The sequence below is a fragment of the Lonchura striata genome, chromosome 3, assembly GCF_046129695.1.
Source record: "Lonchura striata isolate bLonStr1 chromosome 3, bLonStr1.mat, whole genome shotgun sequence".
Taxonomy (NCBI): Eukaryota; Metazoa; Chordata; class Aves; order Passeriformes; family Estrildidae; genus Lonchura; species Lonchura striata.
In genome coordinates, this window is record NC_134605.1 from 65,423,607 (window position 1) to 65,436,899 (window position 13,293).

The 13,293-nt window shown below is 40.1% G+C and overlaps 1 protein-coding gene across 1 annotated transcript in view; it reads right to left on the bottom strand.

Moving 5' to 3' along the window:
* Positions 1-450: 450 nt before the first annotated feature.
* Positions 451-13,293, bottom strand: part of SLC35F1 (solute carrier family 35 member F1) — a 222,882-nt gene continuing 210,039 nt past the window's right edge. Inside the window, exon 8 of the mRNA XM_021540851.3 lies at positions 451-4,570. Within this exon, the coding sequence (XP_021396526.2) occupies positions 4,346-4,570 (225 nt within the window). The 3' untranslated portion in view covers positions 451-4,345. The remainder of the gene's footprint in view (positions 4,571-13,293) is intronic.

The following is a 13,293-nucleotide window of genomic DNA, read 5'->3' on the forward strand; positions in this document are numbered from 1 at the left end:
CAGTGGCAGGCACTACATAACCTCTGCCAGAGAAGCCCTTCAATATCATGCACTTGTCAGATTAATTCTACACTGATTAATTCCCCCAGATTAATTCTAGACTAATTAATAATTTCTGGAAGGCAGTGGAGAGAGTGGATTTGTCTCCAAATGAGGGCAGTGGCTATCAGGATACCAGAGGATACCCTAGGGAAATGGCAGGTTAAGACAGAGGGAATACAGGAGTACTCTTACCCTTCTGGATGAGCGCTCTGGGGCCAGGCAAGATACCGGAGGATGCCTGATGGCATCTATTCTTAGACACCTTGGAAAGAGTTCTGGGTTAACACCTCACAAGGGGAAGAAGCCCTGAGCACAGTGAAAAACTATTCCCTGCAATTCAGGATTTAGACTTTTGAAAAATCCTTTTAGGCTAAGATAGCAGAAAGGAACAGTCAAGAAACCACTAACCCCGCTTTCATAAAGCATTTATTTTTTTACTTGAAAACATTATACAGGCATTACATTGCCACAGCCAGTCCATATAGGTGCATGCAAATATCAAAATGGAGAAAGATTTATTCAGCTTCTCAATGCAGGATTTGGGGTTGGGATTTTGTTTGCCTGGTTTTGGTTTTGGTTCATATTTCCATCTGCGGTGTCAATATTAGTGTGCTTTATTATGGCATTTAACAATAAAATCCTACCCATGGGGTAAAATTTATATTTGTAGCTAGCTCAGGAATACTAAATGGTTTTAAAAAAAAAAAAAAAAAAAAAAGGAAAGGAAACGCTACTACACGCTTGTCAAAATGTTAATAGCACAAGTTAGCAATCTCTACACTATACATTGAAACTTCTTCTTATGACACAGTGGTGCAAAATTTTCAATTGCTTGGTCTATCATTGTGTGTTTCAAAACTTTATAGCTGGAACAAAGACCAGGTCTGTCTCCCAGTGAGGGTTTTCATCCGGTATCAGAAAATGACATCAGTCTTGCTAAGGGCTGCCCAGGGCCAGCAGTATCAGAGGGTTTCAGTTTGTTCAGGCAAGGAGCTGTGCGGAGCTGGAGACGTCCTGCGCAACACGGAGAGTAGCTGCCGTAGGTAGCTGAGCCTTTGCTGGTGCGCACTGAGGGCTCTGACTGCAGAACACAAGTGGGCAGAAGGAAAGATTTCCTCCACTGAACCTCAGTTTTTCAGTCAGCGCAGTTATTTGTAAAGACATACTACTGCTTTCCTTTGAGATCCACCCGGGACTAGCGCACTGGCATTAATCCGAGCATCCGCCTTGTTTATGGGGAAACACAGACAGCGAAGCGGCCCTGCTTTGCACACCCAGCTCCTCCTGCATGAGAAGCACAGGGGATGGTGGCTGGTCACGGAACACTCGCTGAAACATTCGTAACTTACTGCTGTAAAACAGAGCCTTTTAGAATCGCCTGGTGGCACCTCTCAGCTACCCATGGATCGCAGCCCCTTGTCAGGAGAAACTCCCAGCCCCGTGACCTGGCCGGGAGCTGCCTCCTGCCCAGCTGTTTCGCAGAAGACTCTAACAAACATCTACAAGTTAGTGTCAGAAAAATGAGGAGGGGGAGGCCGAAGGACTACAAACATTTGGCTTAAAAATAAATACTAATAAGGAAATTAATCAAAACAGTTATGCAAAAGGAAGGAACTGTAAACATGAAACACACACGCACACGATCCTCAAGGTTCTCAGACCAACACGGGGACTAATGTTGAGAGAAAGGTATTTAATTGGTACAAAAGGTAGCAAAAAAGACAGATGACAGGTGCCCACCAGTGTGCCTCTGGGTACCTGAGGGAGCCATGATTGTAATCAGACCCCTTCTCCTGGGGAATGTATGAAATTCACCTTAAGTCAAAGCTCTCGAAGGGCTTGACCCAAGGATCTTACCCTGAAGTGTTAGGTAATCTTTCTTGTGTGGTTTTTTTTTTTTTTTTTTTTTTTTTTTTTTTTTTTTGATTTAGACTTTCCTTAATATCCCCAGAATATAGACTCTGTTTTTCTGTGGGAATCTAGTGGTGGTTTCTTTGTGGTTTTTTTAATCCTCAATAGTTTAAGAAAAAAAAAGTTTGGAAACATTAGTGCTAAAAAGATTTAAAAAACAGAAGGGAAAAAAAAAACAGCAGGGAAAAAAATCATACATTTGTTAGTTTAGCACCAAGGCATCTTAACCAAAACTTTTGGGCTAGTTTTGGGCATGATTTGCCAATACTGCAGAACCTTCCCTTAGGTACAGCAGGGTTGTGGCAGACAGCCTAAAGACAGTGGGAAAGAAATCACCTCTTCTCCACAGTAAGAATAAGATACAGCATACTTCTGCTGTTCAAGAGCATTTTGACATTTGCCATTTCATGTCTGTTATGCATATATAAACTTCTCTCAGTCTGCTTCAGGGAAGCTCCTTCTGTATTAAAGCAGAACAGGACTATAAAAAATGAATGTTACCTCAGCAGAAATTCATCCTGCTTGGTTGAACTGTGTGACCTTTCTAATCTCCAATGTATAGATTGACTTTTTTCTTCTTTTTTATATAGAAATAGGTAAATTGTATTTTTCAAACATGAAGGACTACATTTTTGCTTGAAACAGTCTTTTTCAGAAGAATAACATTCAAATCAAATTCACCTTCTATGCCCACAAGCAAAATATTCATCAACCATGCCATAAACTCCATTTTCAAATATGATGAATGTATACACACTTTTACAGCACTGTTATGTGCTTCTTAAACTCCTTCTTTCTGAAGATCCTGAAGCATTTTAAAATAACTTGGTCCCATAGCACCTCTGTGAGGTAGGTAAAATGTCATTATTTCCATATATAGTGATTGGAAAACTCAGCCACACAGAAGGTAAGTTATGCCCAAGGATTCATGTAAAGATGTGGCATGATTGGTGAATAAAACCAAGATCTCTCCTCGATTCCTCACCTACTGTTAGACACAGGAACATCTCATCTTCCTTAATTTTAAATTACAATAAGATAAAGGATACTGAAATAATGATTTCCTTGTATTGGGCTCTCAGAAGAGCAAACATACAGGCAAAGATGGATTTTTCATGGTGGCGACTAAGATTTTCTCAATTCTGGTAAGACTCCTGAGGCAGATGTACAGTAGTATACAGAAGTGTGGAGCACACCCTTACTATTTTCACATGTTCCCAGGAATGCAAGAAAACTGCTGAATTTTTCTGCTTGCTTCACAGTTAATGAAAAATAATTGGCTGCACCCTGCCAGTAAAATGCCTTTGTGCTACTGCGGCAAGATGCTACTGCTACCAGCAGATGGTCCAGTCTTTCTGCTTGTGAATTCCTTCCTTAATCTTCCTGATTTTTACAATCTATGGGTTTTGGTGAAAAACTGACAGATCTCTAACTAGCTATTGCTAGAATAATGAACCACGAGAGACTAAGCAAACTGGAAGAGCAGAAGGCACCCTCAATGCACTGAGTATCTAAAAAAATAAGTGCCCTGATCCACATGATATGTCATCTTTCCGTGGAGAGGTACAATACATAGGAAACTAGAAAATGTATTTTTCTTTCTACAGGTTAAAACTTTAAAAGTAAGAAATCTGTGTTGAGTCTCGACTACAGTGAAATCGACTCCCTGTCACCTGATGCAGAACCTTGGCCACTAGGAAATCTGCCATGGATCATAGAGAGGTCAATGCTTGAGTACTTCACTTCTGCAAATATAGAAAGGCTAAAATTCTCACCTTATACCTATTCCTAGAATAGAGACAGATTTTCTAAGTTGTCCCTTCTCTGGATTCATGGATCAGATAACCTAGAAAGGGCAACTGACAGATAGCACAGAAGAACTCATTGTATTTCCCTCACCAAATCCAAGGTGCTAGCAAAAATGTGTCAGGGTGTTGTCACCACGACTAACCCATCTGTTTTGCACAAACAAATTTTAGAGAGAAATTAACAGTGACTGCATAAAGTGTATTTGCTGTAAAAAGGCGTTTTTACCACAACTGGTGTGGCTTAGGCATAATATCACTCTGCATGTGTAAAACACCCTTCTATGAATTCCTTTTTTTGTAATTTCATCTTACCCATTGAATATCTTTCACAGGTAATGCTACATTAACTGATTCCTATACAGCAGTTTGTTGCAAACATGCTGCTCATTTCATAAATGAGGGACTGGCATCTCCTTGCAAGGAACATCCTGGAACAATTAATTTGTGTTTGTATGAGCTTTCCTTATTTGCTACCTTGCAGCTCACCAGTGTAACTGCACCTGGTAAATACCTTTCTCTATGTACAATACAGAGATAATGGATATATGAGCTCCACTGTCAATAGGTGATGAACAGCCCTGGGTTTAAGCAACCCTAACGTGAGGCTCCTCTTCTGTCTCCTGCCCCAGGCTGGTGTATGTCACCGAAGGCTCCATCTGGCTGGTGGCTGGCAGGTCTACAACAGGTCCAGAGGGGTTTCGGAACTGCTTGTACACCCGAGGATCCTGGGCTACGTAGGTGGATGTGGAGGAGTAGAGCATCAGCCCAACAAGGATCGTGAAGAATGACAACAAGTAAAGTCCTGAAAACTGAGCAGAAATAACAGCAGAGTTGTTAGACACAGCACCAATTACCCTGAGTTCATGAAGACCCAAAAACAGGGTTAAGCACAGATCCCTGTTTTGGCATGCACTGCACAGAACAAGCTCCCAGTCATTTGGATGTTGAATTTTTATGGGAATGGCTCTTTGAAAGTTAATTTACCTCCAGCAATTCCCCTGTCCTCCATAACCAAGAGCTAAATAGTTCCTTTTCCTGGGCCAGGCATGTTAAGTATTGACTATGTGGGACTTGGGAAGGATGAGTTTTGGTCACAGATCCAAAGCTGATTTTTTCATCCTTTTAGACAAGCCAGCTACTCCTCTGAGTCCAAGTTTCTCCAGCTCCAGTGTGAGGTACCATCATCTACACTTGTCAGACAGGTAGTGGACAAATCTGAAGTTAGTTACAGCTAAACCACATGTCTGAGAAATTAACATGGTGATGGAAATATAAAAATATATTAAATATATATTATTTATATTATATATTTTATATATTTATATGTTATTTATACTATATATTTATATATATTTGCTATACAATACATTATATATATTATATATTAAATAATAATTTAAATAAGGATTAAAAATATATATACACTTAAAAATATATTTTAATAAAGGCACTTAAAAACTGTCTGCAGAATCTCTTGCTTGTGAACAGAAAGCAGGTGCTAGAAGATCTAATGTGAGTTTCACATTAGATTGTGACAGGACAAACTTCACCTGTGAAATGTGCTCTGGGTCAACATCACGAGGTTTGAAAGTACACACAGAGGACAGTTAACTGAAAGCTCAAGTGCACATGTTTTGGCACACAGCTTCACTAGGTCAGAGGTCAGCCTGAATTTTTTGACATATACAGACTTGTGTCTGAACTAAAAATACAACACAAAGAACATTTCTGGCAACTCATTAGCCCTTGCAGATAACGCTAAAGGCAAAGACAGGGTTTCAAAAGCACAGACCATTAGGTACTAGATTTAGATACTGGGTCCTGGCTACAGGGGACACAAAAATGGCTTTAAGCCCATATGACTTGTTTGCTGAACATAGACTACAAGTTATTTCTTCATGCATGCTCTGTGTGAGAAACTATGAAGGACAAATTGCATAGCTACCTTGTTGAGGATATAAATGATTTGTATTCAGTGGAACTTCTAGGAGTGCCTGTGTTCTGCAGCTGTCAGGAATCTGTACCTGAACACCATCAGCTACTTGCAGCCTGCTACTAGCTGCTCCATGAGGTACTTCAGTATTTTATGCAAAGGCATCTACAAGTCTGTTAATCCTGACTGACTCTGTTTTGATGGATGCCCCATTTGTTTCCTCTGGATCACCTTAGCACAGCACAAAATAGACAGAATGGACTATATTATCTTGGAAATTTTTGAGTAAATATTCTTTTTGTGCTTAAAGAAATAATTGTGGAGAAAATACATTTTACTTAAGCTAAATTTGCAGTGATGTTAATTTGCTACTGTTTCATAAACCTTCAAAATCTCCATTCAACCTCCTGCCTGATGAAGCATTTGGACTCTGTACAGAATCCTCAGTATCTCTGAAAGCTTTGTTCATATAACTCATGGTGATATGTCTGTGCATGTGCTTCCCACATCCAGTATGCATGTTTGACATGGATAGCATAATGGGGTAAGGTTTTAAAGCATGTCAGAATGATTACAGGGTAGGAAGAGTTTTGCTTTTCATCAGCTTTTAATTGTTTTTTAACATGTATGTCACCAGGCCCTCATGTGTTGTCTGGCAGCACAATTTGATGAAACCACTCAGCTGTCCCAGAGTCACAGAGACACTGTTGAGCCTCATCCAGCGTCTGCTGAAAGAGTCCTTCCATGTGACACAGCTCTGATAGGACTTTTTAAGCTTAGATCTCCCTCATGTGGCTATCAAACACAAGTCAATAATTTCAAACTTCTGGTTGATTTACTCCCCTCCATTTTCAGTGCAATTTTGTTCTCAGCACTTTCTTCCCCTCTTTCACTTTGTTTTTGAACTTGAGCATCACTTTCCAGCAGCGAAGCTGACTAAGCTCAAGAAAATCTCAGGAGCCAAATGCATCTAGTTCCCCATCCCTAGTTTCCCACTGTCCCTCATTCCCACCTTATGCTTGAATTTCTCACCCCAGCCAGCCAATTGGCTTGACCCCGCATAGCCAGAGTGCCAGCCAGATCTGGGATTGCCTTGTGTCCTGCTGTGAGGAATCTGTGGGGCTTTCAGGAGTTAAATGTGCTCTTTTTCTTGTTCCAGGAGCTGCCAGACAAAATCAACTCATTTTTGCTTTGGTTCATGGCTCCAGCTCTACCATACCCCCTTTCTCCTGGCCATACCTCTCATTCCTCTCTCAGGGGTTTCCTGCCAATTCTTTTGCCTGACAATATTCTTTCCATGGTAGTGTCCTCCCTCATGGCAGCTCTCCAGTCTGGGAGAAAGGGTTTGGACATAGCTTGGGGAAATCTAAGCAAAGGTCTGTGAAACATTTGTCTTTGGTATCTGTGCACAGCTAGTTCAAAGAAACCTGGACTCTTGATGATCCTGTGACAATTCCTTCCTTTTTACCTTCCTTAGAAACAAGGTTCAGGCTGAATTCATTTGTTCAGTAGATCTCTGCAAGCTGAAGTAAAATGTAGTTAGTGAGGTTAATATAGGAATGTATACTGAAGTATATGGCAAATCTCTGTTTTTTGTCAATACCCTGTCAGACTGATCCAAAGTCCTTTGAAATAAATGGGTATTTTCCTCCTATTAAAACAGCAGTGAATCCATCAGTGCAATGGGAAGATGCATACTTAGTTCCCCAAATACAAAATTTATTGTTCACTGTACTATGCTACTCAGACTCCAGCTGAAACCTGCAATTTATGGAAGATAAGATTTCCAGGCACACGCTACTGCTATGTAGGTTTTGGAGGTTTTTTTTAATCTTCATCTGCAAACCTCATCTATGAGATTTGCTATTAATAGACAGGAAAAAGGAACACATTCAAAGCCAGAAGAAAGAGCCATTCCTAAGAAATGAAGTGAGGGAGGATCACTTTTCATTGCCACTCCCTATGCAGCTGCAGTACCAAATGCAGGTTCATGGGAAGTGGGTAATTCCTCTCTCTGCCTAAAAAGCTACTTGAGAGTGATATTGTGTTTCATTTTACTGAATTATCTCTTTCTACAGAAACATATTTCCTCTAAGAAATAATATTTTTAAAATATCCAGATTTGTATGCCTCTCCAAATCCTGTTCAAAGAGAACAACTTACTGGTGAAGAGAAACTGGTTAGCTCAAATTAGCTAAAGAGTGTCACACACACTAAACAGACTAAATGTTTCTGTTTCACTAAACAGACTAACTCATGTTTCTCTACCATTAAACAGTTTTACTATGGATTTAGTATCTACATTTATAGGCCCATATGTATTACATACATAAACTTGCTCATCCATGAAGCTTATGAGACACCAGATGACTTTGTGGTGAGGTCAATGATCTGTCTTGAGCCCCTGGACTTGATTTTCAACCTGTGAATTTATTTTGTGAATCACATTGATTTTAGATGATTCTCAGTTTCTTACCAGTTTAAAAACGATAATAACACCTGGTTACTGAATAAAGATGAGTTTACAGAATAAAAATGGGGAATAGGGATCATATGAGAAGAAGGCAGAGAGCTCCTTTGCAGGGAAAGTGCCTTACTTACAACATTTCAGATATTATCACTGACATGAAAAGCATCTGCCAAACCGTTTTTGCCAGTCAAATCAAATAGTTTAATCAGCCCTGATCTGATCATGTCTGCTCTGCTCTGACATATGTGTCTCTATAAATGCTTCCCTAGTCAATAGTATTCAATATTGATCATACAATGATAACCATAAATGTTCAAAAATTATGAAAACACACACAAAAAAAATATTCTCTAGACACTATTTAGTGCCTGTGGTAAAAATAGCCTACACTAAACTAACATTACCTTTCAGCATGTAAAAAGTGCCTGTCCTTGGTGCCTGTCAATTTGAAGATAAACACACAAAGCAAATATAGACAAATATAACAAGATAACATGCTTAACAAGATTTGGTCAGCCTATCAAAACAAGCACAGATTCTGGTGAGTGGACATTTCTGGTATTTATCTGAGTTGTTCATTAGGAACACAGCACTGCAATGGATCTGCTCAGTCAGGTTCAGCAGATGAGCTTATGGAAGCTGCTGGCTTGGCTGCAGGAACAGGGTCCTCATGCCAGAATGTGCACCTGCAGAATCCCACCAGGAAAACCACTGCAGCAGCAAGGTCCAGCTGATCACAGCAAATGTAAGGAGAAATTACTGTCCATGTGAAACTTGTCTTTCATATATCCTGAAATCACTAAAACTCTTCTACTATTTCCTCTTGAGACTCTTATGCTTTAAAGTAGTCCACTTGGAAAGGTGGAAGAACAGCAAGCTTCTTAATAGGGAAAGGAGTGCATCTGATTTCATTGTCTTGAACAGTGATTACGCAGCAACAGAAGAAGATAAAAACAGAAAGAAAAACTATTTAGAAGGTATTAGATTCATGCCTTGGTCTGGAGAGAACGAGCTGTTCTTCAGTACACAGGTCATGAATTTAGAAGGGAAAACCCAAAGAAACATGCATGGAAAAATCACATGGAAAAATCAGCATGGAAAAATCTCATCTAGGAAAGGCTGTGATGACTGACTGCTGCCGAGGGAATCTGCAGACAAGTAGTTCTGGCTTTCACAGATGTCCATGTCCATGTTACCACTGACACCACAACAAAACTGTATCCAGAGTGACAAAATGAGACAGATGTGAGTCTGCAGAATAGCCCACACACACAAAGAAATTCAATGATTTGCTAATTTTGGGTTTTTGCTCAGCCATCATGATAATGATCTTGAACATTATTGCAATGGTTATGAAAATGCTAATTCTGTTTTACTCAGTCCATTGAACTGGAAATAGTTGCAGGAGCAGACTATTTGAGCTGCAGCACTCCAGCGCTCCATTTGTATTTCAAAACAGCGAACACACACTGAATCTCTTGGTAGGTGATATGAACAGCAGCTCCTAGCCTATAGCAACTCAGCTGTGCTTTTCAAGTCTTTAAAAAGGTTTTTTTGTTAAAGTACTGACTGAAAATTTATAATTGTCATGTTTCACATATTCAGCGATAAAGTATGAAATGGAATAACTACCTTTTTCTCTATCTCATCTGGCAATTCTTAAATTAATAAAGAAATCAGGTCCATTAATTCAAGTTTTAAATCTCAGAGAAAAGTAACCTCCTCAGAATCACACTGATGAAGAGGAGTAAAAATGCATGTATCAGGTGGAATTCATCTAGTTCCATATTCTGCTGGCACAATCCATGCTCTCCAGACAGGCAGTTCTCCTTCCCATCAGTGGGTCTGTGCAGTGCAGTGAACTCTGCTTTCCAGAGTTGTAGTGTATGCTACATAATTCAGTTTGTAGCATATGCTGCACAGCCCATCAAAGTTAGGGCCAATAGGTGTTCTTTCACTGACTTATGGCTTTTTCCCCTGAGTAATTTCACACATGAATACCTGAGCAGGCAGAGTGAAGGGAGTTAAAACCAAATTTCTCTCATTATCTTTTATATAGCAAACAGATATTTCCACTCTGTTTGATAAATTGATCGAGAGGCTGAGCTCAGTTCCACAATTTTCTATTTTCGCCTCCACCATGACCAAGTGCAGAAGTTGCACTGTGGGATGCACACACTCTTCAGCCAGCAGCAGTACCAGAAGGCTGAGGGTCTGAGAACTAGGAATTCACACAGTGTTTTCACTTGCATGGCTGGATGCTACAGCCATATAACTTTAATAATAACAGGAGCCAGCATCCTAGTCATAGCTTGCAGCGCTCTTTGCTGATGGCCTTGGATCACGCCCACAAGATCTGCCTAAGTTTGTCTTGGATCAGCACTGAAACTTAAACTACTGCTGCCTATGAGGAAGATATCTCTTTGGGATTTAGAGCTTGATCCACTTGTCAACAGAAACTGATTTAACCCCCAGCAGTGAAACGCTGAGTTTTGTAACCCCAAATGGCACCACACATCAGAAGGGTTGCGTGAGTTTTCCAGACTGGGTTGAAACAGAAAAAACAAATACATCTGGAGCTTTATGCATCCTGCCAGATCTCCCAGTTTTTAAGAAATCTCCAAAGGGACCCAAACCACTGAGGTATGGTTTAGAGTGCCTTCCCTGCTCACCAACTGCAGAAGATGGAATGTCTGAGCAGAAATGAGGCAGGACGGGAATGGAGAGACTCTGCTCAGAAGGCTGCTGAGAGTAAAACAGAAATTTATTTCAAAATGCATTGCTCTTTATACAGAGCTTCATCCAGACTAATTCCATTGGTCTTGAAGTAAAAACAACCCACAGCATTGGTGCAGAGTGCATGACGTACAGTGACAGAACTTAACTAAAAACAATGCGAACAACAAGGAGATAAAAGACTATTTACATTCTTTTCTCAGCACTTTCTCAGGCTTCTGCCTGGTTAGAAACTTTCCGTTTCTCTCTTTGACTGAATTTGAGACTGACAGACACCTTCAGTATGATAACTTCTGGATAGCAAGTCTGTCCACTACCAGGAGGATTGCCTTATCTTCATGCTTTAATGACCCCTAGCTATTTCTTAAGCAAACCATGAGGATAAAGCTTTAAGTGATGTCTTAAAGCCCTATCTTGCCCTCTGAACACAGCTGGGATGAAAAGTGAAGTGTTTAGCCAGTTACTCCACATCTTTGATCCTAACTGAATGAAGGAGGTTTGTCTCAACATATCACTCATGCCAGCAGAACCCAAAGCAAGAAGTTTCTGGTTTGCCTAAGCAACAGTGAAAACCTGACACCGCCCTTGTTGCCATTTGGTGAAAAGAAAGAAGCCAAAGGAGGTTTTTCCTGTCATTTCATGCATGGCAGAACAGCCATACATCTCAATTCCTGATGCTTGCTTGCACCCTCAATATGACCTAACTCAGATGAAATGCTGTCCATTACTACGGCTTATGCTGAATTGCAAATGTTGCATAGAAACCATGATGACAAGGAACCAGATGACACATTTTCTGTATTTTCCAGTTGCTTCTGTTCTAGTGCTTGCATGTTTTACTCCATGTAAAACATACTGATCTATGCTTTCTATCATACAGCAACATCATCTTTTTCAATTCTTGAACGATATTTGCTGGTGGGTGCAGTTTAACTGGTAAAACAGTGGGAAACACCTAAGCTTTCTTACCTTTTAGATGCTGAGGTTACTTACAAGGGAGAAAAATGAGGAGGGTTTACTGGAAAACTGTCACCACGAATTCTATTAAAATTTAGGAAACTTAATAGATTTCCTTCTCAAATGGCATCCTTAGAAAAAATTAATAATAACCTGTCCTTTCTAAATACATGCCTGATAGGGCAAAATCTTTGTGTGAAATGGCTTATCTTCATTTCCTGAGCACCAGGAGAGATGGGAACACTGCTTTCTCTTCTCTTTCCCTTTGTTGCCTCTGACATCAGACAGGGAGAAAAAAGGAGCCTGTGTTCAGTACCCCTGCGGTATCAGCAGTCTGTCTAATTAAAAAGTGCAAGGTAGAGTGAGTCCTGCAATCTGTTTTAATCTTATCTATCTAGGAAAGAGATTTTTATGTGTAGTTAAAACACTTCTATTACATTTCTCTAATTTCCTGCAAGCATCCTTACTATGGCATAAGGGGGCTTCATTTCTGATTATTTTATATCAATTACTTGGCAAGAAAGTGGTAAAGGACCTATCCTTACAGATGTTCTTAATGCAAAAAGGAGGAGCACAACAGAAAAGCTTATAAAATCAATTTACCCTCCCTGCTTTTACCTTTCAGTATTCTTTGTTGGTTTGCTCTATCAGCTGCCAGTTGCCATGTGTCTTTTTGTGTTTGTGTGCAAGTGCTTAATATAACAGCAGCTGTCTGCTGTAACTGATTCTCTATTACTGTACATGAGGCTAATTGTGCTCAGCATGTTCAAAACCACATTTACAATAACAATCTTGGATTCTTTGTTTATATTTTTCTGCTGAATCAAACAATACATTCCAGTAGAAATTCCTTCCCAAATGGTGTTCTTTTCTCCTGGCAATGCAAATGGAGGGCACTCCCACCCGGAGAAACAAGGACTATGCAGCTGCAGTTACTCTTGCCATGAGTGACCACGCCAGCTGTCTGGAGGGAGTGTGACATGGCTGTTTCATGTCAGGGTTCTCTGCAGTGTGACACATTTGCTGCTGGCAATGAGAGGCCAAACTTCAGGAGCTCCAAGTGCTCTCAATTGAGTTGACTCTCAAGGCAGGTGCATGAGGGAATCAGAACAGAGAGCATGTCCCAAGCTGTCGAATCCAAGCCCCTATTACTGCTTACAGTCAGATGACATAGTCCATCTGGTAAATCCTTCTCATGCAAGCATTATTAGGGATTTTTTTTTCACTTACCATTAACCTATTTGAAATTATCCTAGAACCTCCCCGCTGTGATAGCCAAAAAATCCCCCTAATTTCTATACAATCTCAGTTTCCACTCATATATTCTTGTATGATTAAATCAAATAATTCTCATTTTCTCCCTGTGAATTTATAGATTAATTAGTATATGTTAAGATTCCATAGTCTCTCCCAAACCACCAAAAGCTATGTTGCAT